Consider the following 26462-nt stretch of genomic DNA (forward strand, 5'->3'; position numbering starts at 1 on the left):
GGTGCAGCGGGCCAATCGGAGTCTAGACGTGGAGGTAGACAGCGTGGAGGGCGGGGAAGCTGTGAGAACCCGCTGGAAAAGCCGCCGGTTCTCGGCTACGTGGCGCCGCTGCTGGCCTGGCGCCGTCAGGCTGCTGGGGGCGTCCCCCTCTGGCCCACCCAGGGACGAGTGACTCGATGGTAGGTTCTCCCAAGGCCCTCACATGATTCTGTGAAACTCATGGGAGCGAGGAACGACTGCTGCGCGGAGGTGGCAGTGTGTGTGCTATATCCTTTAGTTCCTGCTCTGCTTTTCCTCCAGAAAAGGATGAGTGTCTAACAGGGGCCCCGGTCTGAACCCGCCTGCCAAAGTGACGTTTGCTCACATCTAACCCCTTACAGCTCCAGGGTGCTGTTATTGGGAGCAAGGGCACCGGCCCTCCGGCCCGAAGCAGGGCAGGGACACGAGGGAGAACGCGCCCTGTCCCTCCCACCTCCTCCGGACTCGGCCCCTGGAGGGGCTGACGCTGGAAGACCCGACATCGTCGCTTCTGATGTTCATGGCTTTTGACTCATGTTCAGGTTTGAAATCTCTTACCCAGTTTAAGAACGGGATGAACTCTCCTCGTTTAAAGGAGAGAATGAAGAACCCTGAACGCAAATCTCCATCCTTGTCCCCATTAATCTGAGGCGGCAGGAAGAATGTGGAGGCAAACCTGGCTCTTCTCAGTACTGTTCCAGCCACCCACCGCTCTGCCATTCAGGAACTCTGCGCGGGTGCCAGGTGCCACGCACGGTGCTGCCCCCGCACTCCCCGCAAGCTGTGCGAACTGTAGGAAGGAGAGGCTGCTGGGGTGGAGAGCAATAGGGAGAGACCCATGTTCGGGGTCAGACGAGAGCAGCTTCATGAAGTTCTGGGGGAGGCGAAGCATTATGACCAGATGGAAATGAAAGGAAACGGGAGACTCTGTATTAATAAACTAGCAGCTTTATTGCCCTTTAGGGGCCATGTCTTCACTTCAGATGTCTAAGTGCTTGAGGGAGGAAAACCTGTAAGAAATGATGGAGATCAGGGAACAGGCCTTGGCGATCCTGGAGCGGGGTCACAGTGAGCATTCGGTCAGCCGGGGAGACAGCCGCCACAAAGCTCAGCAGCGGCTCAGTTTCTGGCCTCTCTTCGCCACCACTCAGTCCTCTCAGCTCCTGGGTGACCTGAGCCTCAGTTGCCAGCCACCCTGCTCCTGTGCCAGCACCACCTCCGGCTCCTGCCTTGGTTTGCTGCTGCAAGCGTCTACGGGCTCGCCGCCGTCCCTGCCACACTCGGTGCCACAAGGCACAGCGCCAGCTCACTGAGGACGGCAGAGATGCCCCCTGCCCTGCCTCACCCTGGGACCCTTCTTGGGCTGCCTCATGTCCCTTGGGCCCCCGCTCTGCCAGGGCCGCATGGCTGGGCTGCCCCTCTTCTCCAGGGGCTCCATGCTTTCCACTCATCAGGGGCAGCTCCCCTGGCTGCCCAGGGCCCTGCATGGCCCAGTCCTGCACCATCTCTCCAAGCTCTATAACCATTTCTTCTACCCCGTCCCCTGCACATCCCTGCTGCTCCTCTCTCCCCTCCTCACAGCTCTTTTTCTGTCCATCTAGTTTCAGTCTTTTGCTCGTCCCTCCCTGAGCAGACTCCCCAGTTCCACCTCCTTCTGACCGCGGTCTCTTGGTTCCCTGTTCTATATGGCACCCCAGTGCTTCCCTGAATACCTGCACCAGGGCAGCAGTGAGCTGGGTGAAGGGTGCGAGGGGTAAAGGGATCGGAGTAGCAGAGAGTAGGGAGCTGGGGGAGCTGGGCTGCAGAAGAGGGAGCAGCCCCCAGTCCCGACCCCGGGAGGAACGACGCTGGTACTGGAGGCTTCGGCAGTAATTGGCTGCCGCTCGGCAGCAGTTCTGTAGGCGCCCAGCCACCCGGCTGGTCACATTGGCTGCGACATTGTGACTCAGGTCAAAAGGGTCCTGGAGATTCATGGGACCAAGGCGCAGACCCTCCCAGAGATTAGAGGGCAGGCCCCCTGCCACAGGCAGTGCCTGACCCTCCCGCAGGGACAGCAGTGAGCCACGAAGATCCCAGCAAGATACACAGGAGAAGAACTGGGCTAGCAGGGAACCTGGAGGAGGAGGAAGAGTGGGGAAAGGGAGTCATTTAGAGGCCAGAACTGACACAGGTCCTGCACCACAGCCATTTCCTTAGCAGGACTTTCTTTTCCCCTTCCAAGGGGCTCAGCGGAGTCCCAGGAAGATAGGCTTCTCTGATGCCTATAAACAAGAGGTCAGACCTCTCTCCCTGCCCCCACATGATTTCCCTGCCCAGATGCTGCTGCTCCCTGCTAGCCACTGTAACCTTTGGCAAGTCACTTAATTGCTCCCAAACATGGTTTCTTCATCTGTAAAACGGCAGTAATAATATTAGGTATCTCACAGGTTTTCTGTGAGAACCATGCCTGGCACACAGTGTGATATATGTTACCTACTGTTGATGAACATCATTACTAGTCCTCTACCTGGCTCCCCAAACTCACTGAGGGGCTCCACATTTGTGCTGCGCTCCAGTCTTGAGGCATCCCTGGGGAAACTGCAGTCCCAGCCATCGACTTCCACCTGCTCCCCCTCTCCTGTGAAAGTAAAAAAGTTGAGAGTCAGTCTGGAAGCAGGGAGATTGAGGGTTGGGGTAGAAATGGGGGTGATAGCAGAGATCTCATTCCCAGAGTTGCTTTGGTGTATCTAAGTGTGATGAAGAAGAGAGGAAGCTAACAAGATGGAGAGGGTGGAAGCTAGGCTGAGTACCTGCTTTCTGGGTGAGCTGGGATACAGTGGGCAACACAGGAGGGTCCCTGGTCTGAAGAAAATATATCACCAGCAAGGTCAGGGCGTAGTTACTGAGAAGAGGGCCACTCCCTGGGTAAATAAGCAATAATTCCAGTTAGATCAGAGGTGCTTCGAATCCCCCCACTGGCAGTTTTCTCAACCTCAGTGCCCATTCTGACCTCCCTTCTCTCCCTGAATCCCTGCCTTTGTCCTGACTCAGCCCCAAGTCTGTCCTGATTCATTCTCACCTGAAAGCCCCCGACCCTGAGCCCAGCAGCGGAGGGTGTACACGAGGGGCCGGACTCGACCATCTAGCTCAGAGACGAGACTCAGGAAACGGGAGTTATGCAGGGCCAGCCTGGGATGAAGCAGGGACAAGGTTGTTAGGGCTTGGGGACATCAGAACCTACCACCCCCAGCTTTCATTCCAGACTTGCATAACTGGGGCCAGCTGGAATAAGGCCAAAACAGAGTTTCCCCAAAGGTTGTTCAAACACTGATCTTGTGAGACAGTGTGCAAAAAGACAAAGGAGTTCGGGAAACACTTCATCCTGTACGCCCATCCTGGACATTCACAGCACATTATTCTTAACACTGCTTTTGAGCCATGGTCACACCACTGCACTCCAGCCTGGGTGACAGAGCAACATCCCATCTCAAAAAAAAAAAAAAAGACTGCCCAGAGCCTTTACTATGCAAAGAAACAAAGACAGGAAGGGAGAGAAGAAGGAACGAAAGGAGAAAGAGAAGGCAAGGCAAGGGGAGAAGGGAGGAAATGGAGAAAACTTTTTGCATCTAATTTTGAATTTCCCAAATTTATTCAACCGCAGAACTCTTTTCTACATCCCGTGAAAGTAGTATTCTAAGGAACACACTTTACAAACACTGAAATGGAAGCCAGGCAGGAGAAGACAAGGGACAGAAAGAGGGATAGTCCCAAACAAGGACAAACTTGAGACTTGGCAGGTGCAGGAGTTTCCCAAGCCAGACTCCCTCCTGGCGCACCCCAGAATTCTCAGCCGGCTTGCCCCAAAGAAAAGTATGGTGCCTCACGCCTGTAATCCCAGCACTCTGGGAGGCCGAGGCAGGCGGATCACCTGAGGTTGGGAGTTCGAGACCAGCCTAACCAACGTGGAGGAACCCCGTCTCTACTAAAAATACAAAATTAGCTGGGCATGGTGGCGCATGCCTGTAATTCCAGCTACTTGGGAGGCTGAGGCAGGAGAATCACTTGAACCCGGGAGGCAGAGGTTGCAGTGAGCCAAGATGGTGCCATTGCACTCCAGCCTGGGCAACAAGAGCAAAATGTTGTCTCAAAAAAAAGAAAAAAAGAAAGATACCGGTTACTGAGGGAGATGTCACCGTGGAGACCTGAAGGCCGATGACAGAACTTGACCACAGGGCGCCGGGCGGAGGGCACAGTTTGGACTCGATACACCCCAGGGACACAGCCCCGGAGAATGGATCCCACCAGCTCCAGCATTGCTGCCCCTTCTGCTTTCTCCCGCTTTGGGGCCTCTGCTAGTTCCAGGGCCTTCCCCAGGTCCCCCTCTCCCCTATCCTCCAGCAGTGGTGAGGCTGGAGGCAGAGACTGGGGAGAAGCAAGGGTCTCAGAGGCCAAGGCAGAGTCCGGAGTTTGGGGTGCCAGGGAGGAGGAAGGGGTTTCAAAGTCCAGGGCTTCAGAATCCTGGGGAGAAGCTGGAGATTGTGAATCTGGAGGGGAGGCTGGGGTGCAGGCCAGGGCTTGAGGGTCCAGTGGGGAAGCCAGGGCCGAGTCCAGCGATGGAGATTCTGGAGCCTTTGGGACTGGCTGTGGACAGAAATGAGCTGAGTGAAATGCTTCTGCTGTCCCCTAAGCAGAGAACATCTCTATCCCCAAGATAATATCACTTCCAGCTTATTCAGCCCTATGCTAAGGGCTTTATACATATTAACTCATTTAATCTTCACAGCAACCTTTTTTTTTAAAGATAACCTTTTAATTCTATAAAATAAAAGGTCTACCTCTGCAAAAAATGTCATTATCGCGAAAGACAAAAACAGAGGAATTATTACAAACTAAAGAAGACTAAAGAGAAACCATAACAGTCCATTGTCAGGACAGCTGACCAAATTAGAGTATGGAATGTAAAGTCTAAAGGTTTACATTTGTTTTTTTTTTTTTTGAGACGGAGTCTGGCGCTGTTGCCCAGGCTGGAGTGCAGTGGCGCGATCTCGGCTCACTGCAAGCTCCGCCTCCCGGGTTCACGCCATTCTCCTGCCTCAGCCTCCTGAGTAGCTGGGACTACAGGCGCCCACCACCGCGCCCGGCTAATTTTTTTGTATTTTTAGTAGAGACGGGGTTTCACTGTGGTCTCGATCTCCTGACCTTGTGATCCGCCCGCCTCGTCCTCCCAAAGTGCTGGGATTACAGGCGTGAGCCACCGCGCCCAGCAAGGTTTACATTTGTATCAATGTAACATTTTCTCAACTTGACAATGGTACTGTGGTTATACACTAGAATACCTTTGTTCTTGCATAACACACATTGAAATATTGAGGGGTAAAGGAATGTGATACATGCAACCTCTCAGATGATTCAGAAAATATAAAGAAAGTGTGTGTGTAGAGAACGACAAAAAGAATGATAAAACATTTAAAAACTCCTGTTGCGGGGGCAGCAGGCATATAGGAACTCTACTTTCTGCTCACTTTTGCTGTGAATCTAACACTGCTCTAAAAAATAAAGTCTTTTTATTTTTTTGAGATGGAGTCTCAATCTGTCATCCAGGCTGGAGTGCGGTGGCACGATCTTGGTTCACTGCAACCTCCGCCTCCCGGGTTCAAGCTGTCTCTCCTGCCTCAGCCTCCCAAGTAGCTGGGATTACAGGCGAATGCCACCATACCCGGCTGATTTTTCTATTTTTAGTAGAGACGGCGTTTCACCATGTTAGCCAGGCTGGTCTCAAATTCCTGACCTCAGGTGATCCACCTGCCTTGGCCTTCCAAAGTGCTGGGATCACATAGGCATGAACCACTGCGCCCCGCCAAGTCTATTTTTTGAAAATAATAATAGGCTGGGCATGGGGGCTTATACCTGTAATCCCAGCAATTTGGGAGAATGAGGCAGGAGGATTCCTTGAGCCTAGGAGTTCAAGACCAGCCTGGGCAACATAGTGAGACCCTATTTCTAAGTAATAATAATAATCTTTTTCTATTCCTAAAACAGAATCTGTACATTAGATGTTAGAAAATACAGGTAAGTGGCCGGGCATGGTAGCTCATTCCTGTAATCCCAGCACTTTGGGAGGCCAAGGTGGGTGGATCACTTTAGGCCAAGAGTCCAAGACCAGCCTGGCCTACATGGAGAAACCCCATCTCTACTAAAAATACAGAAAATTAGCCAGGCATGGTGGCGTGTGCCTGTATTCCGAGCTACTTGGGAGACTGAGGCACGAGAATCACTTGAACCCAGAAGGTGGAGGTTGCAGTGAGTAGAGATCACAGCACTGTACTCCAGCTTGGGTGACAGAGTTAGACTGTGTCTCAAAAAAAAAAAAAAAAAAGAAAGAAGGAAAATACACATAAGCAAAACTAAAAGGACCTTATTGTATATTTTTTAATATATTTTTTCCAAAATAAAATCATATTGTACACACCATTTTGAAAATTTTTTTTGTTACGACTGCCAGGTATCCATGTCAATTCATTTTTTCTTTCTTTCTTTTTTTTTTTTTTGAGGAGGAGTCTCCCTCTGTCACCCAGGTTGTAGTGCAGTGGTGCAATCTTGGCTCACTGCAACCTCTGCCTCCTGCGTTCAAGGTGATTCTCCTGCTTTAGCCTCCCAAGTAGCTGGAACTACAGGTGTACACCACCATGCCCAGTGTATTTTGTTTTCAGTAGAGACGGGGTTTCACTATATGTTGGCCAGACAGGTCTTGAACTCCTGACCTCAGGTGATCCACCAACCTCAGCCTCCCAAAGTGCTGGGATTACAGGTGTGAGCCACCTTGCCTGGCCCTGTCAGTTCATTTTCATCCCATCTAATACTCATCTATATTCACATCTCTCCAATTACAATAAATCCTTTCAGGTAGGTCCTATTATCTGCATTGTAGATGAGGAACTAAGGCATGGAGAGCTAAAGGACTTGCCCACAGTCACATGGCCATTCTCATGGACTCTTCCCAGCTGCCTCCCTGGGGCACTCACTCACCTGGGGCTCTTCCAAGTCACCCAGATCCAAGAAGAGGTCAAGATCACAGCCATGGACATCGAAGCTATTTATGGAAGAGCCAAAAGGGTGGACCACACAGCCTGGGTGCCAAGCAGAGAAGAAAGGTCAAGAGAAGTTAGGGAGGAGCAGGGGGAGGAAGAACAAAAGGGAGCACAAAGATGGAAAAGCAACCAAACACTTCCAGCGGAGGGAGGACTGGGGATATAGACGCAGGGGAGCAAAGGCCAGAGAGGGCTCAGACATAGTAGGGGAGGTAACTTACCAGGGAAGAACTCTGTGAAGACCTCCTGCATCAGGGCCACCACCAGGCTCCGAAGCTGCCGCTCAGCCTCGGACAACTCCCTCAGCCCCACAAGCTTTATCATTTGTGTCCCCACGTCTGTGGCCTCAGCTAGTGCTTTGGCCAGCTGGTGACTGTCGGGGGCCGCTCCTTTGGGGGATCTGGAGGCCGGGCTCTGGAACTCCCTCTGCTCCCGTGGGCGGACACGCAGGCGATGTCCTCCCAGGCTGTGCTGGGACTGTGACAAGACAGCCTCTCGAGCACCCACGTCCCCCATCTCCACAATGGCAAACACTCCCTGGTAAACAACAACGGGCAGAGATGATGGTTTTGGAACCAAGAACCTAAGCACGTGATCTACAGTGGATGAGAATATTAGAAATGGGGACTATCCCATAAATTGAGAATATTTGCTTGCTGTTTTCATAATAACAGGGGACATATTTAGAAAAGCAATTTTCAGTCAGGTGCAGTGACTCGTGCCTGTAATCCCAGCACTTTGGGAGGCTGAGGCAGGAGAACTGCTTGAGCCCAGGAGTTGGAGACCAGCCAGGACAACATAGTGAGATCCCATCTCTATAAACAATTTTTTTTTTTTTTTGAGATGAAGTCTCATGCTGTCACCCAGACTGGAGTGCAGTGGGGTGATCTCGGCTTAGTGCAACCTCTGCCTCCCAGGTTCTCCTGCCTCAGCGATTCTCCTGCCTTAGCCTCCCAAGTAGCTGGGATTACAGATGAATGCCACGATGCCCAGCTAATTTTTGTATTTTTAGTAAAAATGGGGTTTCACCATGTTGGCCAGGCTGGTCTCTAACTCCTAAACTCAGCCTCCCAAAGTGCTGGGATTACAGGTGTGAGCCACCGCACCTGACCAGTACAAAGAATTATTTAAAATTAGCCAGGCAGTCCCAGTTACTGGAGAGGAAGAGATGGGAGGATCGCTTGAGCCCGGGGGCTGAGGTTGCAGTGAGCCGAGATCGCACCACTGCACCCCAGTCTGGGTGAGAGAGCCACACCCTGTCTCAAAAAAAATCAAAACAAACAAACAAACAAAAAAACGGGCCGGGCGCAGTGGCTCACACCTATAATCCCAGCACTTTGGGAGGCCAAGGCGGGCGGATCACAAGGTCAGGAGATCAAGACCATCCTGGCTAAAAATACAAAAAAATTAGCCGGGCGTGGTGGCAGGCGCCTATAGTCCCAGCTACTCGGGAGGCTGAGGCAGGAGACTGGCGTGAACCTGGGAAGCAGAGCTGGCAGTAAGCCAAGATCGCGCCGCTGCACTCCAGCCTGGGTGAGAGTGAGACTCCGTCTCAAAAAAAAAAAAAGAAAGAAAGAAAGAAAAGTACCCAGGCATGGCAGCACACACGTGTAGTCCCAGCTACTTGGGAGGCTATGGTAAGAGCATCACTTGAGCCCAGGATGTTAAGGCTGCAGTGAGCCATAATTGCACCACTACACACCAGCCTGAGAGACACAGACCCTATCTCAAAAAAAAGTAGAAAAACAATTCTTTCCCTCACTCCTATCCCACACATTTTTCTCCCACCCCAGTTTGCCTCTAAAAACCTCATTTTATCTGTATTATTTCTGTCCTCTACTCTTTCCAATGAGGTGATTATACTATGACCCACCCTATAACTTTTCCTGATATAATTAGAATTTTTTTAACATTTATTAAGGATCCATGTAATGGAATGAGTCCACTTTAAAAATTTAAAAAAATCGCTGGGCGTGGTGCCTCATACCTGTAATCCCAGCACTTTGAGAGGCCAAGGTGGGTGGATCACAAGGTTAAGAGATCGAGACCATCCTGGCCAATATGGTGAAACCCCATCTCCACTAAAAATACAAAAATTAGCCGGGCGTGGTGGCACGTGACTGTAATCTCAGCTACTCAGGAGGCTGAGGCAGGAGAATCGCTTGAAGCCAGGAGGCGGAGATTGCAGTGAGCCGGGATTATGCCACTGCACTCCAGCCTGGCAATAGAGCAGGACTCCGTCTCAAAATAAATAAATAAATAAATAATTAAAATGAAAAAAAAAATCAATTCATGTAATGAACACTGTGCTAGGCATAAATATAAACTCACAAACCCTATCTTCAAGAACTCACCATCTAGGAATAACAGCAATATAACAACTACACTGTTGTAAGTTGGTGAGTTCAGTGATATTCACTGGCCGTATTTTTTTAAAGGTAAAATATCAGCAAATAAGGAAAAACGCTGGGCACAGTGGCTCATGCCTAATCTCAACACTTTGGGAGGCCTAGGCAGGTGGATCCACTGAAGTCAGGAATTCAAGACCAGCCTGATCAACATGGCAAAACCCCATCTCCACTAAAAATACAAAATTAGCTGGATATGGTGGCGCATGCTTGTAATCCCAGCTACTCAGGAGGCAATTGCCTGAACCTGGGAGGTGGAGGTTACTGTGAGCCGAGATTGTGCATTGCACTCCAGTCTGGACAACAAGAGTGAATCTCCGTTGCAAAAAAAAAAGGAGGGAAAACAGGACTGCTTTAGGGAAAAGGTCCATATTCTTTTATATCCTCCAATGGTAAAACTGGACCCTCATCTTGTTTATAAAAAGGTACCTGCTACAGTAAGGTAGCACCAAGACAGAATGGTGCTAGCATAAAGATAGACATTCAGATGAAGGGAGTGGAATTGAGACCCTGATTTGAACAACGGTGTCTGTCTGGGTAACAAAGCAAGACTCCGTCTCAAAAAAAAAAAAAAAAAAAGACGGCCGGGCATGGTGGCTCAGGCCTGTAATCCCAGCACTTTGGGAGGCCGAGACGGGCGGATCACGAGGTCAGGAGATCGAGACCATCCTGGCTAACACGGTGAAACCCCATCTCTACTAAAAAATACAAAAAACTAGCCGGGCGAGGTGGCGGGCGCCTGTAGTCCCAGCTACTCGGGAGGCTGAGGCAGGAGAATGGCGTAAACCCGGGAGGCAGAGCTTGCAATGAGCTGAGATCCGGCCACTGCGCTCCAGCCTGGGCAACAGAGCGAGACTCCGTCTCAAAAAAAAAGACTAGCATGCAGTGATGTGATTATAGCTCACTGTAGCCTTGAATTCCTGGGCTCAAGAGAACCTCCCGCCTCAGCCTCCTCAGTAGCTGGGATTATAGGGGCACACCACCACACCCAGACTTACTTCTACCCTTATGCCAAACACAGCAAAGAACCGAAGTGAAGCCAAGGACAAAGTTAGCTACTTGGACCTGCCCAGGCCAGTCTTCTGACTCTAATCAACCACAGTTTACCAGACTGCAGTACAATACCAAGTTTGTAACCATAGCCCCAGCTAGAGATAAAGTGTCCCTTTCACCGGGCTTGTCTGTGCTCATATTTTTCTCCAAAACCTCACAGAAGGCATTAAGGAGGGCAGGATTAGCAGATTCAGAAGACTGTGTCAGCTGGGCATGGTAGCTCATGCCTGTAATCCCAGCACTTTGGGAGGCCGAGGTGGGCAGATCACCTGAGGTCAGAAGTTCGAGACCAGCCTGGCCAACATGGTGAAACCCGGTCTCTACTAAAAATATAAAAATTAGCCGGGTGTGGTGGCGCGCACCTGCGGTCCCAGGTACTCGGGCAGCTGAGGCTGGAGAATTGCTTGGTGGGATTACAGGCATCGGCCACCACACCCAGCTAATTTTTGTATTTGTAGTAGAGATAGGGTTTCACCATGTTGGTCAGGCTGGTCTTGAACTCCTGACCTTAGGTGATCCTCCCACCTCAGCCTCCCAAAGTGCTGGAATTACAGGCGTAAGCCACTGTGCCTGACCGAGAAAAATACTTTTCCTAAAGGCCTCCTCAGTAAACTTCTACTTATATCTCAGTGGCCAGAATTCTATCACCAAAAAACTCCCTCTAAAAAAAAAAGGAAAAAGAAAAGGCATTTTTCTCAGAAAAAAAGGAAAAAAAAAATAGGAGGATGGGACTTAGACTGAGGTGACAATAACCTTTTATTTTTTTGAGACGGAGTTTCGCTCTTGTTGCCCAGGTTGGAGTGCAATGTCAGCTCACCACAACCTCCACCTCCCCGGTTCAAGCGATTCTCCTGCCTCAGCCTCCGGAGTAGCTGGGACTACAGGCGCCCGCCACGGCGCCCAGCTAATTTTTTTGTATTTTCAGTAGAGACCGGGTTTCACTGTATTAGCCAGGATGGTCTCAGTCTCCTGACCTCGTGATCCGCCCGCCTCGGCCTCCCAAAGTGCTGGGATTACAGGCGTGAGCCACCGCGCCCAGCCGACACTAACCTTTTATGCTCTGCCATACAACCTGCCCCTACTTCTTACCTGAAATATAGGGCAGCAGTATCCCAACTATGAAGAGCCACATGCCAATAATGGCAGAGCGGGAAAACAGCAAAGCCCTGAACTGTCCAGGTCTGGACTTCTTGTTACATGAGAAAAACTAAGCTCCTATTGTTTAAGCCATTTGTAGTTTGGTTGCTGAATGCAATCCCTAACAAACACAGGCTCCACCCCATTCTAAAAGATAACCTGGGCTGCAAAGGGTATTTGGGATCACCTAAGCCATGCCTACATAACAAGAGTGCAGCCTCACAACCACAGTATGACCAAGGAACACTGCACCTCAACAGTGAACTTTTTTCAAGGGACCGAAGGGATTCTAACAAAGCCTACATGGAGGCAACACAAAAAGCATGAGCTTGGAGTTGATCCAATGGTATGTTGTTCTTTAAGCACCAACTTTCACTATAATTACTTGTTTGTTTACTTTCTCCTCTAGACTATAGGCTCTGTAAGAGCAGGGACCATATCTATCCCATTCACTACTAAGAATGCAGCCCTAAGCATAGTGCCTAGCACAAAGTTAGCTGTGAATAAATATTTGGCAAAGAATTCACTGAATCAATAAATGACACACACAAAAAAATCTCCCAATGACTAACTCTGGTGAAGTGATAAAATCCAAGGGGTGCGACTGGAAGCAGTGGCTCATGCCTGTGATCCCAGCACTTTGGGAGGTTGAGGCGTGCGGATCACCTAAGGTCAGGAGTTTGAGACCAGCCTGGCCAACATGGTGAAACCCCATCTCTACTAAAAATACAAAAATTAGCTGGGCGTGGTGGCATGCACCTGTAATCCCAGCTGCTCGGGAGGTTAAGGTGTGAGAATTGCTGGAACGCAGGAGGCAGACGTCGCAGTGAGCCAAGATTGTGCCACTGCACTGAAAAAAATAATAAAAATAAAAATTCAAAGGGCGCGGGAGGTGTGAGAAGCTCCCAAAGTTGGCCAAGCCCAAGTACTGTGATGTCCATCAAGAACAAGCCACATTAGGAACCAGCTCAAAGAGGCTGTTGGTTTCTCTCTCTTGTCTCTTTGGTACACAGCACATCTGATTCATTCTTTTTTTTTTTCTTCTTTTTTTAAGATGGAGTCTTGCTCTGTCATCCAGACTGGAGTGCAGTGGCACGATCTCAGCTTACTGCAACCTCTGCCTCCCAGGTTCAAGCAATTCTCCTGCCTCAGCCACCCAAGTAGCTGGGACTACAGGCATGCGTCACCACACCCAGCTAATTTTTTATTTTTAGTAGAGATGGGGGGGGTTTCACCATGTTGTCCAACTCCTGACCTCAGGATGGATCCGCCTGCCTCAGCCTCCCAAAGTGTTGGGATTACAGGCGTGAGCCATCGCACCCAGTCCTGATTCATTCTTTACCCCGAGAGCCATTCACTTTACCTTGTCCTTGTCCATGACAACACTGGCCACAGGTCCAAATGCTTGGAAATACTCAGAGAGCTGAGCAGAATCCACATCCCTGGGAAAGCCACTGACAAATACACTTCGAAGTCCCTGGGCCTTTCTCGCAGCTCGTAGTTCCACCAGGTGCCGGTGCTTTCTGCCTCCCAAGTGGGCATCAAGGCTGGGTCCTGCAAAGACAAGTGTGAGATAAAAACATCCAAAGCACTCTTCAGCATGTCTGCCTTTGCTCTCTGCATACCTAAATCTTACTGATCCTTCCAAGCCACAGAAACTGTGACCTTTGACTAAACAAAGTCTTGGCTCCTTTCACCTTCCTCTCTTATACATTTGTCTAAATAGTACATTCTTTTTAAAAAAAATTTTTTTAAAACAGTCTCACTGTCACCCCCGCTGGAGTTCAGTGGCACAGTCTCCACTCACTGCAATTTCTGCCGCCCAGGTTCTACAAATTCTCCTGCCTCAGCCTCCTGAGTAGCTGGGACTACAGGTGTGTGTCACCACGCCTAGCTAATTTTTGTATTTTTAGTAGAGACAGGTTCCCAGGAGAACTGGCTACACTATAAGTATTTCGTTTATTTTTACTTAAAGAACTGTGTGATAGTAAAGTCCTTCTTAAACCACCTATTTGTGCTAGGTAGAGCTGGAAAGAAATTAACAGGTAACTTATCCAGGTCATCTACAGAAGAACTAAAAAAATTCAGATCCTAGAATACTTCGTGGATCATCTCTGGACATGGTATGATATAGTGATGTCAAGGGCAGGATCTGAAATCACATTGCCCAAGTTCAAATCCCAGCTCTGTCAAGCTGTGTGAGACCTTGGTCAAGTCATGAAACCTCACTATGCTTCAACTTCCTCAGATATAAAATGGAAATAACAGTATCTAGCACCTCACACACAGGTATTATTCACATGTATCACTTGGCAGAGTCTGGTACATGGTAAATGTTGAAAAACTAGCCATTGCTATTATTTTATTACGAGTTAGCTGCTTGATGTCACTAAAGTAAATGTGGGGCCAAGGAAGACTCCTCCGTTTCTGGCTTGGCTTACTGGATGAACAGTGATAGTGCCATTCACAGAGAAAAGGAAGAATGGAAGTAGACCCTGTTTAGGGAAGATTGTGATTCCAGACTTCAAAAGTAGGGCCGGGCACATTGGCTCACACCTGTAATCCCAGCACTTTGGGAGGCCAAGATGGGAAGATCGCTTGAGGCCAGGAGTTGGAGACCAGCCTAGGCAACACGGTGAAACCCCATCTCTACAAAAAATTAAAAAATTAGACAAGGCCGGGCGTGGTGGCTCACGCCTATAATCCCAACACGTTGAGAGGCGGAGGTGGGCGGATCACGGGATCAGGAGACCAAGACCATCCTGGCTAACACGGTGAAACCCCGTCTCTACTTAAAATAAAAAAAATAGCCGGGCATGGTGGTGGGCACCTGTAGTCCCAGCTACTCGGGAGGCTGAGGCAGGAGAATGGCGGGAACCTGGGAGGTGGAGCTTGCAGTGAACCGAGATGGCGCCACTGCACTCCCAGCCTGGGCGACAGAGCGAGACTCCGTCTCAAAAAAAAAAAAAAAAAAAAATTAGCCAAGTATGGTGGTGCACGCTTGTAGACCCAACTACTTGGGAGGCTAGCCGGGGGTATCGCTCTGCAGCTGAGGTTGAGGCTGCAGTGAACCGACATCACACCACTGCACCGCAGCCTGGGTGACAGAGCGAGATCTTGTCTCAAAAAAAAAAAAAAAAGTGGAATTTGAAGTTACAGTGAACCCCTTCTCTGTCATACAAGAACCTTGTCTATTTTTCCAAACCCATCTTCCGTCTCTTCCTCACTGATATCTTATGGTCTAGTCATTCATGCCATCTATTTCATCCGTCCCCGCCTTTGAGTAGGTCCTCTGTAGGGCTTCTCTGATTTAGTTATTGATTCTCTGTGGTCCCACAGTTCTCCAAACATATCTATAAAGCATTGAAACTTTCTCCATCTCTAAACGGTGAGCTCCTTCATCTCTGAACCCCTTTCCCCCACCCTAAAGATCAGCAGAATACCAGGCACAGAGCATATGTCCAATAGATGATGGTTAAAGAAGGAATAAAACAATGAAACGCGTTGTGGAGATTTCGTATACTGAGAAGGAGTGTAATGTGGTGGGACTTTCCCGACTCTCCAAATCCCCTCGGACTTGCGGAGTAAAAACGCAGGTGAGAGACCCTACCAACCGACCTGACAGGAACGATTACCTATAACCCTAACTTTTGCCAGGATCAAAAGACGAAAGCCCGCAACCACCCGGGTCCCTCACTAGCCACCGCTTACGGTTGGCTGTAGTAACGTGGCAGAGGCAGCAGCGGAAACCCCCACGCGGCAGCGATTCGACATCCGAATCCACCGCCGCCATAGCGACTCTCCTGTACCGACAAAAACACAAGCACCTCTGCCACGACCGGAACCCACTTCTCTGAAGCTCAACGCGCTCGGAAGCTACTTCCGCCGGTCCTATAGGAAGTGACATAAGTCGTCCAATTGCGCTGACACACTCCTCCGGAAACCAAGCTCCTTCGACTCCGGGTTCCGTTCCTAGCCGCTGTCGAGTCCCCGCCCGTTTTAGGAAAAGCCGCGCGTTACGATGCTCATCTGCATGCGGCAAGCCGATTGGTGTGCTTTAAGCTGTTCAGGCGTTGATTGGCCCAAAGCGTCGTGAATATTTATGACAGCAGCCACAAAGGCCGGCGCCGGGTATCGTCTAGCTGCAGCTCCTTCACCCCGCAGTAGATACCCTTGTGTCTGTACCCTCGACCCTTATTTACCCGACGAATAAAGGCGGAGGATCGGCAGCTTCCAATCCTTTGCCCCACGGAGCCCAGGGCTGTTCCTGGACTTCCAACCTTTTCAGGGCTGTTACTCCCTCCCTCCACCCCCTGTCCTCTCGCAAAACGGGTGTTCTGCGACTGCTTCTAGCCCTGGTTGGGGAGCTCTGCCACCACCGGGCACCTTCCGGACTCCACAAGGTCCCTGGAGCCAGGCCCATTCCTTCCGCAGTAGTGGGCTGCGTGGTGTACTCCCGAGGATCTAGAGCCACTGCGACAGAGCCACTGTCCAGAGCAGTGCGACAAGACAAAACCGAGTACCGGTAACTGAGTGAAGACACTGGAGGGGGCGAATGCTGTCAAAGCCCATCTGGTATAATTGTCAGTTCCTCCCAACACCGCCGAGGTGTAGGCTCAGTACAGGGAGGGACTACAGGAGCTGGGGATGCCCTAGGGACAGGGATCATAAGGAGGTGGAGAGGACTCAGATGGGCTCAGCCCACAGCTTTGAATGGCGCAAAGAGCAGTGGACCTAAGGCAGACACCATGGTCTTTGACCTTAAGCAAGTCACAACTGCCGAGGCTGTTCCCCATCTCTAAAGGAAGTGCCCAAGGAGCACATAGTAGGCTGAACTTCTTGTTGTCTCTCCTAAGGTGTTCCTTCTAATGGGCCCTGCTCAGGCATCTAATCTCAGTGTCCCAAACCTTTCAGGCAGGAAACGGTGCTACAGTGGATCAGGGTATCAAGGCAGTTGCTGAGACTGGCCTTGAGGATCCTGAAGCAGCAGGCTGTACACATACACCCAGAGGTGCTCGAGTGGTTCAATGGTAGAATTCTCATCTGCCAAATACACCACACAGCTAGGTGAGGAGATCCTCCTATAACCCCATCACCACCACTAAGGTGGTATACATGTTACCCTGGCTGCCAGCAACTTCCAGAATTCCTTAAGTAAAAGGGAGAGGGGAGTAAGAGGTGGGAAACAGAGGAAGAAACACCCCCATTCTCCTTTCCTATGGAGGCCACCAGTCATCCAGAAAGCTCATCTCAACTCCTTTGAAGGAATCTGGGCCAAGATGGTGCTTGGACTCCATCACCACTGGGAGCTGGGGAGCAGTTTGGATCCCACAAGAAGGCTAGCTGGAGCAAGCCGCCTCGGTCCAGGCTGCATATCTCATAAAGCTGTTCCCAAGGCAAGAACCATCTGTACCTCCTTTGTTGTTCTTTGTCCTTTATTTTCCCTGTCAAAGATACCCCCAACACACACACAACACACACCCATGGCAAAGAACAGCTGAGCCAGGAGAAGCTGAAGAAAACAGCTTTTTATTTGTTACTATAAGAACCAATTACAGAATCCGAGGTTAAAAAAACGGACAAAAGATCTTTATTTCTGAGAACTGGCGTACAAAAGGCGGAGGGGGAGGGGAGGGAAGGAAAGAGCGAGCATGGCCTGGGGTTGATGCCAGCTTAGGGGCCTCAAACTCCAATTAGGATAGTCCGGACACCGGACAGAAAGAGAAACCCCCAATTAGGAAAAAAAAAAAAAGACATGGCAGTGCACGCCCCCTCCCCCAACCAGGTACCACCACCTGTTATCTGTTTACTCTTCCCCTCCCCATCCCCTTTCACACAGGGAGGCAAAATTTTTAAAAAATTAAAAAACCCTCCCCCCAAAACTGTCCAAGACATCTGTGGGTCCTACCCCCCAAAACAGGCTAGGTTCCCACATGGGCCAAGTTCCTGCAGTCTGTCCTCCATCAGCAAGCATGGAGGCATGAGACAAGTCTCGAGGTTGTAACACCAGAGGGCGCCCAACCCCTCCAGGGACGCACACTCACTTGCTCTCTTCCTTACTCCTCACTCCCTTTGACACGAAAGGTAAGGGAGGTTTGGGTGCCCTGGGCATCCACCCTCTACCTCTCAGCCCACCTCCCTCCCCCACAGGTGCTCAATCCTCCAGGACAATAGGCTCATTAGTACTGGCAGGATGTGAGGGTGCAGGTAGCGGGACAGGGGGCCGCACTGCCATCAGCGTTGGCTTCACCTTCAGGGGCAAGTTGGGTCGGCGAGCAGCTCGCCGCATTTCCAGATGGGTCAGAGCCTTCCGTAGGGCCCTGGCCAGAAAGAGCAAGTGAGAAACAGAAAAGGCCTAGAGAACACTAAGCCCTCCAGGTGAAGCCCCACATTCCACACTGCAATTCTGCCTTCTGGCCCATTCTTTTCTGGCATCCCCACCCTGCATCCACAACCTTCCGAGAGCTCTTGCTCTGAAACTCCTACTCCCCACACTCACAGCCTGGACTGTCCCTCTCAGCCCCTCCCATGGTAGACTCCCTACCTGGTATCCTTTGTGGCCACAAACACCACAGGATTGGGGGCATCAGCAGGGTTTAGTTTCTGACGCTTGGCGGCTGGCTGTGAGCTTGAACGAATCCCTGAAGCCAGAGGCCTTCCATTGGCAGAGAAAGGAACCCCTGCCCCTGCCATCTGGAAAAGAGGCAGGATGGCACAATCAGGGAAGGGACCCTCTCAGACTCCTATGAGAAACAAAAGCCCACCCAACTCAGCTTGGCCCACCCCTTTCTGTCAACTCACAGTCTCATAGGCCCGTTTCACCATAATGCCCCCCAGTCCCCGGTTCTGGGACAGCTGGTTTCTGTTGATCGGTGTCTTGGTACCCCGAGGTGTTTTTGGTTTCAGGGGTGCCTGGGCCACTGGAAAAAAAGTAATAGAAAACTTTCACACCTTTTCTTCCCTACACAGTTCCCCTTTGTTACTTCCATCTCTTCCCCGGACCAGCAGTTTACCTGGGCATCCCCAAAAGTAGCAATGGGGGAAGGTTCTGGCAAGCTATCACTAGTATTTCAAATTATCAGTATGACCTTATCAAATCAGTACAGTAATACTGAATAGTTTACAAAAAAAATTATTAAACAACAAAAGTACAGTTTGTTAGACTAAATCTCTGAGGACACTATGGGGAAGAAGAAAACAAGGGGAGAGAAGATATTGGACAGGGAACGGACTGGGAGCCTGATGCCACCCTCACTGGTCCTCATCCCATACCCAGATCTTTGACGATAGTTGCCAGGGGCAGCCGCACCAGAGGGTGAATCTTCAATGGAGTCTTCGCGGCCTTAGGAAGTCGAATGGAGCCTGCAGAACAAAGATGAAAGCTTCTGAAGGGCTTCACCATTCAGGTCTCCTCTGAGGCCAGAAGCCAAGTCTAATCTTTAAAAAATTACCTGTGGCCTACTATGCCTCCTGTTATTAAACATCCAGAGAAACAATCGTCTCTGGGCAGAGCAACCCTAAACCCACCACCAGCCCCATCACTCCCTGTCCTTACACTCTGCTTTGATGGCATTGGCATTGATAGGAGCATACGGCCGTCGGGCAGCCCTCCTCGGCTGTAATAGGTCCCTGCACATGCGTCTGGCAAGACGGGTCAGTTTCGTGGTCTGAAGCAGGAAAGTTTGCCTGTTCTTAGCCAGTAGCTTGGCCCGGTTGGCGCTGGTTGTATAAGGGGAGAGACTTTGAGCTTCAGGTCTGGACAAATGACCCCTCGAGTGTGGCTCCTAGAAGAAGAGCATAGAAAAGAGAGAGAGCAGAAATCAGCATTGAGGCTCCCTTCTTTCTTCCATTCCCTGCAGAAGACAATTTATTCCTGCCTAATCTCTTTACTGACCTCTTGGCCTATATGTCTCCCCAGCCAGCATCAAGCACCCCCTGCCCATCAAACCATCACCATATAAAGAGTTGGATATTCTGGCCCTCACCTAAGCTCACATCAATATGCTTACTGCTCTCCCCTGCTTTTACCCCCACTGATCCTTACCGTGGTACCCCGAGTGGCTCCCTCAAGCTGAGTTGGGGTCTTCAGTCCCCCATATTTCTTCCAGTAGATCCAACAGGAAGCACAGAGGCGGCACTGCATGTTAGGTGGGCCCCAGGCATACCACTGAGCAGACTGTGTGGCTGCAGAGCATGGAGAGGAGGGGGACAGGGAAGAAGCATGCTACCTGAGCCCCACAGATTCTTGAGCCACAGCAGGCCTTCCACCCATCCCCACCATCCCAGTGCCCCCATAACTCACTGTGGCAACTCTCACAAGTCAGGCCCTTCTGAAATCCAGCCCCATTCATGCCAGGTTTTGAACCCACAGAAATGATCTGGTTAGGGTTTGGCTTAGTGCTAATGGGGAAGGTGAGGAGAAGGGAAAAAACCAAGAAACTGGTCAAGGAAAAGAATCAATTTCCACTCTCAATGTGACCCTACCTCCTGCCCACCCCCAATCACTGAGGAAGGCACAAGTTAGGGGAAGGGAAGGAAAACACTCTGGTCTCCCCTAACCACTACACTTACTAGGTGGGGATGTAGACCTGTTTCAGTTTGCTGTCTGCTTCAGCAGCTTTCAATCTTTTCTGTAAGAAGGAAAAAAGAAAGAGAAGGATCAGAGCAGGGAGAATATCATCAACTTCAAAGGCAGAGGTCAGCCGGTAGCCTATGGTCCACCCTCCCCAGCCCAGATGATACCTGCTGAATATACCGGTCTGTGGTTTTCCACATGTAATAAAACTGGACTATGCTGGCGAGTGACTTCCAGGGTAGCTAAGGGGCAGAGGGAGAAGAATGAGCAGGCATCTGGCCCCAGGTCCTGGTTCCCTCACCTGTCACCTCTCCTCCTAGCGTCATCCACTTACAAAATCCTGGCGAATATCGTTGAAGTCCTTCCCATACTTCTCTAGGGCCTCCTCAAATAGCATGGCCTCTGAGGCTGACCATTCCTCCATCTCATCCCGACACAGCACCGGGCCGCCCTGGGGTACCAGGGTCGACATGGCCTTAGCCAGGTCATAGCCGTTCCTTTGCAAGGTATCCATGGCGTGAAACTATGGGGAAGACGGAGAGCAACTGAGGATCTGAAACTTTTGGCACCACTCCCTTCCTGCTCCTTAAAACACTCCCACTCCCGGCCAGGCACGGTGGCTCACGCCCATAAAACCAGCAATTTGGGAGGCTGAGGCGGGCAGATCACGAGGTCAGGAGATCGAGATCATCCTGGCTAAAACGGTGAAACCCCGTCTCTACTAAAAATACAAAAAATTAGCCAGGCGTGGTGGTGGGTGCCTGTAGTCCCAGCTACTCGGGAGGCTGAGGCAGGAGAATGGTGTGAACCCAGCAGGCGGAGCTTGCAGAGAGCTGAGATCGCGCCACTGCACTCCACCTTGGGCGACAGAGCGAGACTCCGTCTCAAAAAAAAAAACAAAAACACAAAAAACACTCCCATTCCCTCAGAGATACCCTCCTCTCCTGTCCCTAGGCTCTGCAAGTCCCCAGAAAGCCCAGCCTGCCCAACTACCCACCAACTTCTGCTCACCAGGGTGATATCTCGGGAGGCAGCAGCTGCACTCATGTGCAAGCTTGGTTGCCGAATGGAGCTACTGCAATCTAGAGCTCTTGCAAAGGTTCCCACAGCTCTAAGGGAGAAATTGAGAAGTCAAAAGCCAAAGAAGAAGAAAGCCCAAGTGGGCTGGGAAACTAAGCCAGAAGAGAAAGAAGGAAAACATCTATGCCAATGAAAGAAATAAAGTCCACCTCTAAGAACCATGGGACTCAGAACAATGTCCACACCTCCCCCAGCCCATCTTCCCTATCCACCCACCCCTCACCGGGCCACCACGAGAAACTGGTCGATCTGCCGGTCTGTGAGAGGGTTGTCTGGGTCCCAGACCTTCATCTCCATCTTCTGTTGGTTCCGATTATCAGATTCTCCTGGGGAACAGAACAACGGCAACCACAGGGAGAGGGCAGGAGGAAATAGTTGGTGTCTTTTCATTCACAATAGCACTTCTTCCTTCCTCTTCTTCTGCTTGGATTCTGTCAACTCTCTGACTTCTCTTCCCAACTGTTCCCATTTGCCCTTTTCAGGTTCCTACGGTCCCATTCTGTCAGGGTCATGGCAGAGAGCCCTGCAGACTGTGTACTACACAACCCCAGGTGACACCATTCACAGAGACTATAATATTAAAGTGCCCCTTGGGGCCAGGCGCGGTGGCTCACGCCTGTAATCCCAGCACTTTGGGAGGCCAAGGCAGGCGGATCATGAGGTCAGGAGATCAAGACCATCCTGGCTAACACAGTGAAACCCCGTCTCTACTAAAAATACCAAAAAATTAGCCAGGCGTTGTGGCGGGAGCCTATAGTCCCAGCTACTCGGGAGGCTGAGACAGAAGAATGGCATGAACCCGTGAGGCGGAGCTTGCAGTGAGCTGAGATTACACCATTACCCTCCAACCTGGGCAGCAGAGCAAGACCCCATCTCAAAAAAAAATTAAAAAAATTAAAGTGCCCCTTAGAATTAGATAACTTGGTAGCCATACAGTCTTGTCCTGTTGCTTACCCTCTGCCAAGCGATCTGGGATCTCAGCTTGATATTTGCAACCAACTCTAATCTCGCCCTGATCAGCTAGAAGTGTCTTCTGCACAGGGTCAAACACCAGTGAGTAAAAAAAGCAGTCCTGGAGTTGGGGAGAGACAAGGTAAGCAGGGCAGCAATCCACATAGGCGGCAGGGAGGGAGGTGTATCTGAGTTTCCATGACCGGCAGTCTGGCAACCCGGTACCTTATCATTGTCCTCCTTTCCCCCTCCCTTTTGTGAGCAATACCCATTCCCCTCCCTCTTCTCTCAACATCTCTTTCTCACCTCCTTTTCCAGGTACTGGCTCAAGATATCTGTCTCATTCAAGAGGGTCACACTGCATTTCCCCCTATAGAAGACAGATCGGAAAACCCCGGTGAGCCCCACTCTCCCTCCCCACAGCATCTCTGAATACCACCTCCTTCTCTCCATCTTCTATGTAAGTGCATGCAGGCTATTCTGGCCCCAGTTGTCCTGTACCTTATGTGGGTGGCTGGTAATGATTCAAATTGCCGAGAAAGAAAAAGTTCCCGGTGCTTCAGTTGATGGCGCTGCTGCTCAGACACCCCTGGCTGCTTTGATTCCTCTTCAAACTCCCCTGGGAGATTAAGGAGGAAGAAACCAAGTCAGAAATGGATCCAGCAAGACACCACCCTGGAAACTCTAACTCAGGGAAAATATTTCCTATCTTGGCTGTTTTTTTCTCACATTTCCCAGGTGTCTGCCTTCTATGCCTTTATCCTACCAGCTTTCCTTCTTAGCTGTATACCCCATCATGGATGCTCCCAACTCTATCAGTAATGCTCTTAGGGAAGAACTGCTGAGAGTACGAAGAATGCTGTAGACATACATCACTACCCAGCTGCCAATGCTCAGACACCAAAGTCCACAACAGGCCAGCAAGAACATTACATTTGTCTCTTGCTAAACCAGCCTGAGGTCCAGGAACCCAGTAAGATGAAAAAAATATCACACAAGACTGTGTTTACCAGTTCTTTTCAATTTCAGGAGACTCTTTGCACTAAAACATCACATGCAGCCCTAACTATCCCTCATTCTCTACTTGGCTAATAATAGTTCCTAGGGTTTTCAAGGACAACACCTCTCAAGCTAGTGCCAACATCTTCCTCCTGAAAGAGCTGCAGCTTGCCCTGAAACCTAGTGGAAGGGGTTAATCTGGCTAGGCGCCAACCAAAGTGGGAGGGGGCAGAAAAGCCTCAGGCCCAGGCTCATTGGTGCATTGTTCCCAACCTCAGGGAGAAGGGGGGGTTGTGCAGTAGGCTCCACCCCTCGCTTGTGTGCTCCGGAAACCCTGTGCTAAGGCAAGGGGGACCACACCCCCAACACCCCTTCTGATTGGACAAGGCCAAGGTCAGCCCCTGCCAGATGGGGCTGGAAACCCTAAAGGGCCAGGGAACTTGGTTAGCCAGGCTCCTCTTTAACCCCTTCTCACCCAGAGCAGTCTGAAAAAGGAAAATGATTTAGAAAGGTGGAACAAAAGGAAGGAAAAAGAAAACCAAAGCAAGAAAGGAAAAAGAAGCTAAGGAAAATATATATATATTTTTTAAAAGAAAATCAGACCTTAAAGAGGATGAAAATAGAGCAAAATGAAAAGGGAAAGATGTAAAATGGGGGGGGGGGGGGGCAGGTGGGGAAATGGGCAAGGTGAGAAATTTAAAAGTGCAAGAAAACTTCCAGCCATCTTCTAACTTCCAGGTATTCTCACCACCTTGTGATTACAAAATAAGGCTGCTTCTCTGTTATGCGGGCTTCTCAGTACAATCTCTTCCTCTTCACCTTGACCTTCAGTCACCACCTACTGTCCCTGTGTACCCCAAACTGTCCCCCTTTAGAAAAGCATTCTGTTTCTCTAAACCCCGTCTTCATCCCCTAAATAAACCTTATCGTCTCTCTCCTACTCTCATACACAAACCATATCATGGCTTTCCTTATCACAATCTCTCCACCCTGCTTCCAACCCCAACGTGTAAAAACTGGTCTCCCTCCTCAGGCCAGGCATTTCCCACCCCCAAACTCACACCTCTGCCTTGGGCATGCTACCAGGGGAAATACCTGCAGGGACATGCCCAGGCCTCAGATCATGGGGAGGGGGAAAAGAAAGGGATGAAGATACTCACTGGCATTACTATCAGCCAAGCTGTTGAGGCTACTAGAAATGTCCCTGCGCCGGAAAAGACAGACGACCTTTGCCTCCACATTTCCATTTGCAGTCTAAGGGGAGGAAAAAAACAAAAACAGAAAAAAAACAACGTAGCAGTGAAAATTGATCATCTGGGAACAGAAATACACAAAGAGACAAATAACAGTAAGTTTCAGAGGGACCTAAATTAAAAAGCCCAAGAAAATATGAGTAAATACTTACATTCAAGGACAGACTTCCAAATCCCTTTCCTTTGCCCCCAAGAGACAGAATAGTAAAGTTCCTGCTAAGCTCTCAATAGCCTTTCCTGAATACATCCAATGAATGAATGAATGAATATGAATGGGTACTTAGTATAGGGTCCTCTCTTCCACCTGAAGTTAGAAACCTCAGAAGAGACCACTGGGGGAGGGAGGGAGAGGGATTCTGCTCCACTCACCTTGTTGAGTTCCTCAATCCGTCTAACCAGGTAAGGATTGCTGGAGGAGTTCTCAAAATAGACGTAATCTGTAAGGGAAGGGAGGGGGGAGAACCACGAAGATCAGAGGAGATGGGAGAGACGCAGAGCACCAGAGTAGGAGAGAAAGTTGGCCTGAGTGGATCAAAAGAAGATAAGGATTCAGGCAGAGAGCGCGCTGAGATGTGAAAGTGTAAAGACTAAGAGAAAATAAGGATGTCCCCCACCCCCACCGCACCTAGTTCTAAAATCAGATCCATTACTCAAAAGTGAGCCTTAAGGAACAGGCAAGAAGCAGGGGTTCCCCTGCAGTCCCCACAACTCAGCAACGAGTTGCACCTCAGTCGCGGCGAAGTAATTGTTCGCTCTAGCGCAGGGCCCCCACCTTTTCGAACTGAGGCGCACAATAACGCCTGGGAAGAGGAAACCTCCGGGCGGCTCCTCCGCGGTGGCAAAGCCGTCGCCCCAGCCGCTCGCGTTCCCTCCCCACCCTGTCAGCTCCTTCGGAACCGGTTTCCGAAGCCCACTCCGTGCCCCGGGGAGCCCCCGACGCAGCCCTGAAAGTGCCGTCGGGGCTGCCCGCAGCTTCTCTCCAGGAGTCTCGGCGCCCTGCCGCGTCGCGGTTTCCCGCACCCTAGCTCCTTGTCTCCCGGTTCCGGTTCCGGTCCGCGCTCCGGTCCATGCCGCCCCATACGCCGCGCCTCGCGCCACCCGGTGCCGAGCCCCTCCGGTCCCGACCCCAACCTCTCCCGCCCCGGACCCTGTACCCCTGCGCCCGGTACTCACCTCCCACCCGGTACATGTTGGCCGCCATGGCCGTTCCCGCCGCCGCCTCCGGCCGCACAAAGGGGTCCGGGAGGCTCGCGGGGGCAGGGCTCGGCTAGAGGCAAAGCCCCGAACGGTGGGCTGGCGCTTCGAGGGAGTCTCACTGGGGCCCGCGCAGCCGTCACCTCCGCTGCCTCAGCCGTCGCGGTTCATCCCGGCCCGCGCTGTCGCCGCCGCAGCTATCGCCTCACTCCCGGGACGCTGAGGCTGGCCCCGGTCCGCTCGGCTTCTTCCGGAACGAGCTCGGCTCCTGCCAGGCGAGAGCCAGGCTGCAGTTGCCCCCACCCCCGCCGAGTCCCACTAGTCGTTGGGCTCTGCCGGCCGCAGGGAAGGCTTGCCCGGCCCGCCTCAGGGTTCGCCTCCTTCCGGAACACCTTCGGCCGATCCGGAGAACAAGGCCCACTGCTCGGCTCAGGTCGGAGAGCGAGACCCTGCAGATCGGCTACTTCCGGAAGAAGTTCGGCTCCTGTCGGCCAACCGCTCGGCTATTTCCGTTGCAGCTCGGCACCCCCCCCCACCCCTTTTTCCGAGGGCGGGAGAGGAGTGGGGCTTAACTCTGTCCTAGCTGGAGCCCTGCAGCTCCTCCTCCCGCCCCGAAGACTCGCGCGCCTTAGCGCTTCGCCAGGTTATTTGCAAGCGGCTTTGCCTGTTATTTGCATAAATGGTCTACGCTCCCTTGCCCTTTCCGCACGCCTCTTTTCCTTCGTCC

The 26462-nt window shown here is 51.1% G+C and overlaps 3 protein-coding genes and 1 long non-coding RNA gene across 7 annotated transcripts; 2 read left to right on the forward strand and 2 right to left on the reverse strand.

Annotated features, from left to right (window-relative positions):
- The first annotated feature begins 61 nt into the window (after window positions 1-61).
- Window positions 62-980, forward strand: LOC110741178. Its single transcript, XR_004177574.1, has 2 exons — window positions 62-179; window positions 381-980. It is a non-coding gene; the product is annotated as an uncharacterized LOC110741178 (long non-coding RNA).
- On the reverse strand, window positions 949-16154 carry TUT1 (terminal uridylyl transferase 1, U6 snRNA-specific). 3 transcript variants are annotated; one of them, XM_021925648.2, is made up of 9 exons: window positions 15395-16154; window positions 13047-13237; window positions 7307-7622; window positions 7024-7124; window positions 4169-4638; window positions 3077-3186; window positions 2808-2918; window positions 2543-2635; window positions 949-2131 (listed from the first exon to the last, which is right to left on the reverse strand). In XM_021925648.2, the coding sequence occupies exons 1-9, from the start codon at window positions 15588-15590 to the stop codon at window positions 993-995; spliced, it is 2727 nt and encodes a 908-aa protein (XP_021781340.2). In that variant the 5' UTR covers window positions 15591-16154; the 3' UTR covers window positions 949-992. The 3 variants fall into 3 exon arrangements, with proteins under 3 accessions (XP_021781340.2, XP_031509501.1, XP_031509502.1); XM_031653641.1 differs by having other exon boundaries at window positions 15511-15602; XM_031653642.1 differs by having other exon boundaries at window positions 1525-2635; window positions 2812-2918.
- LOC103877444 lies at window positions 15705-17608 on the forward strand. The gene is made up of 5 exons (XM_009185842.4): window positions 15705-15725; window positions 15826-16208; window positions 16598-16750; window positions 16908-17044; window positions 17604-17608. The coding sequence occupies exons 1-5, from the start codon at window positions 15705-15707 to the stop codon at window positions 17606-17608; spliced, it is 699 nt and encodes a 232-aa protein (XP_009184106.2).
- MTA2 (metastasis associated 1 family member 2) lies at window positions 17192-26425 on the reverse strand. Of its 2 annotated transcripts, none has more exons than XM_003909696.5 (18): window positions 25715-26425; window positions 24911-24978; window positions 24449-24542; window positions 22791-22908; window positions 22596-22659; window positions 22293-22410; window positions 21562-21664; window positions 21270-21369; window positions 20593-20781; window positions 20426-20500; window positions 20255-20313; window positions 19986-20083; window positions 19728-19867; window positions 19239-19467; window positions 18956-19045; window positions 18485-18603; window positions 18228-18376; window positions 17192-18003 (listed from the first exon to the last, which is right to left on the reverse strand). In XM_003909696.5, the coding sequence occupies exons 1-18, from the start codon at window positions 25740-25742 to the stop codon at window positions 17838-17840; spliced, it is 2007 nt and encodes a 668-aa protein (XP_003909745.1). In that variant the 5' UTR covers window positions 25743-26425; the 3' UTR covers window positions 17192-17837. The 2 variants fall into 2 exon arrangements, with proteins under 2 accessions (XP_003909745.1, XP_021781342.1); XM_021925650.1 differs by lacking the exon at window positions 25715-26425 and adding an exon at window positions 25314-25579.
- Between the last annotated feature and the right edge of the window lie 37 nt (window positions 26426-26462).

This window comes from Papio anubis, chromosome 12 (genome assembly GCF_008728515.1).
Source record: "Papio anubis isolate 15944 chromosome 12, Panubis1.0, whole genome shotgun sequence".
Taxonomy (NCBI): Eukaryota; Metazoa; Chordata; class Mammalia; order Primates; family Cercopithecidae; genus Papio; species Papio anubis.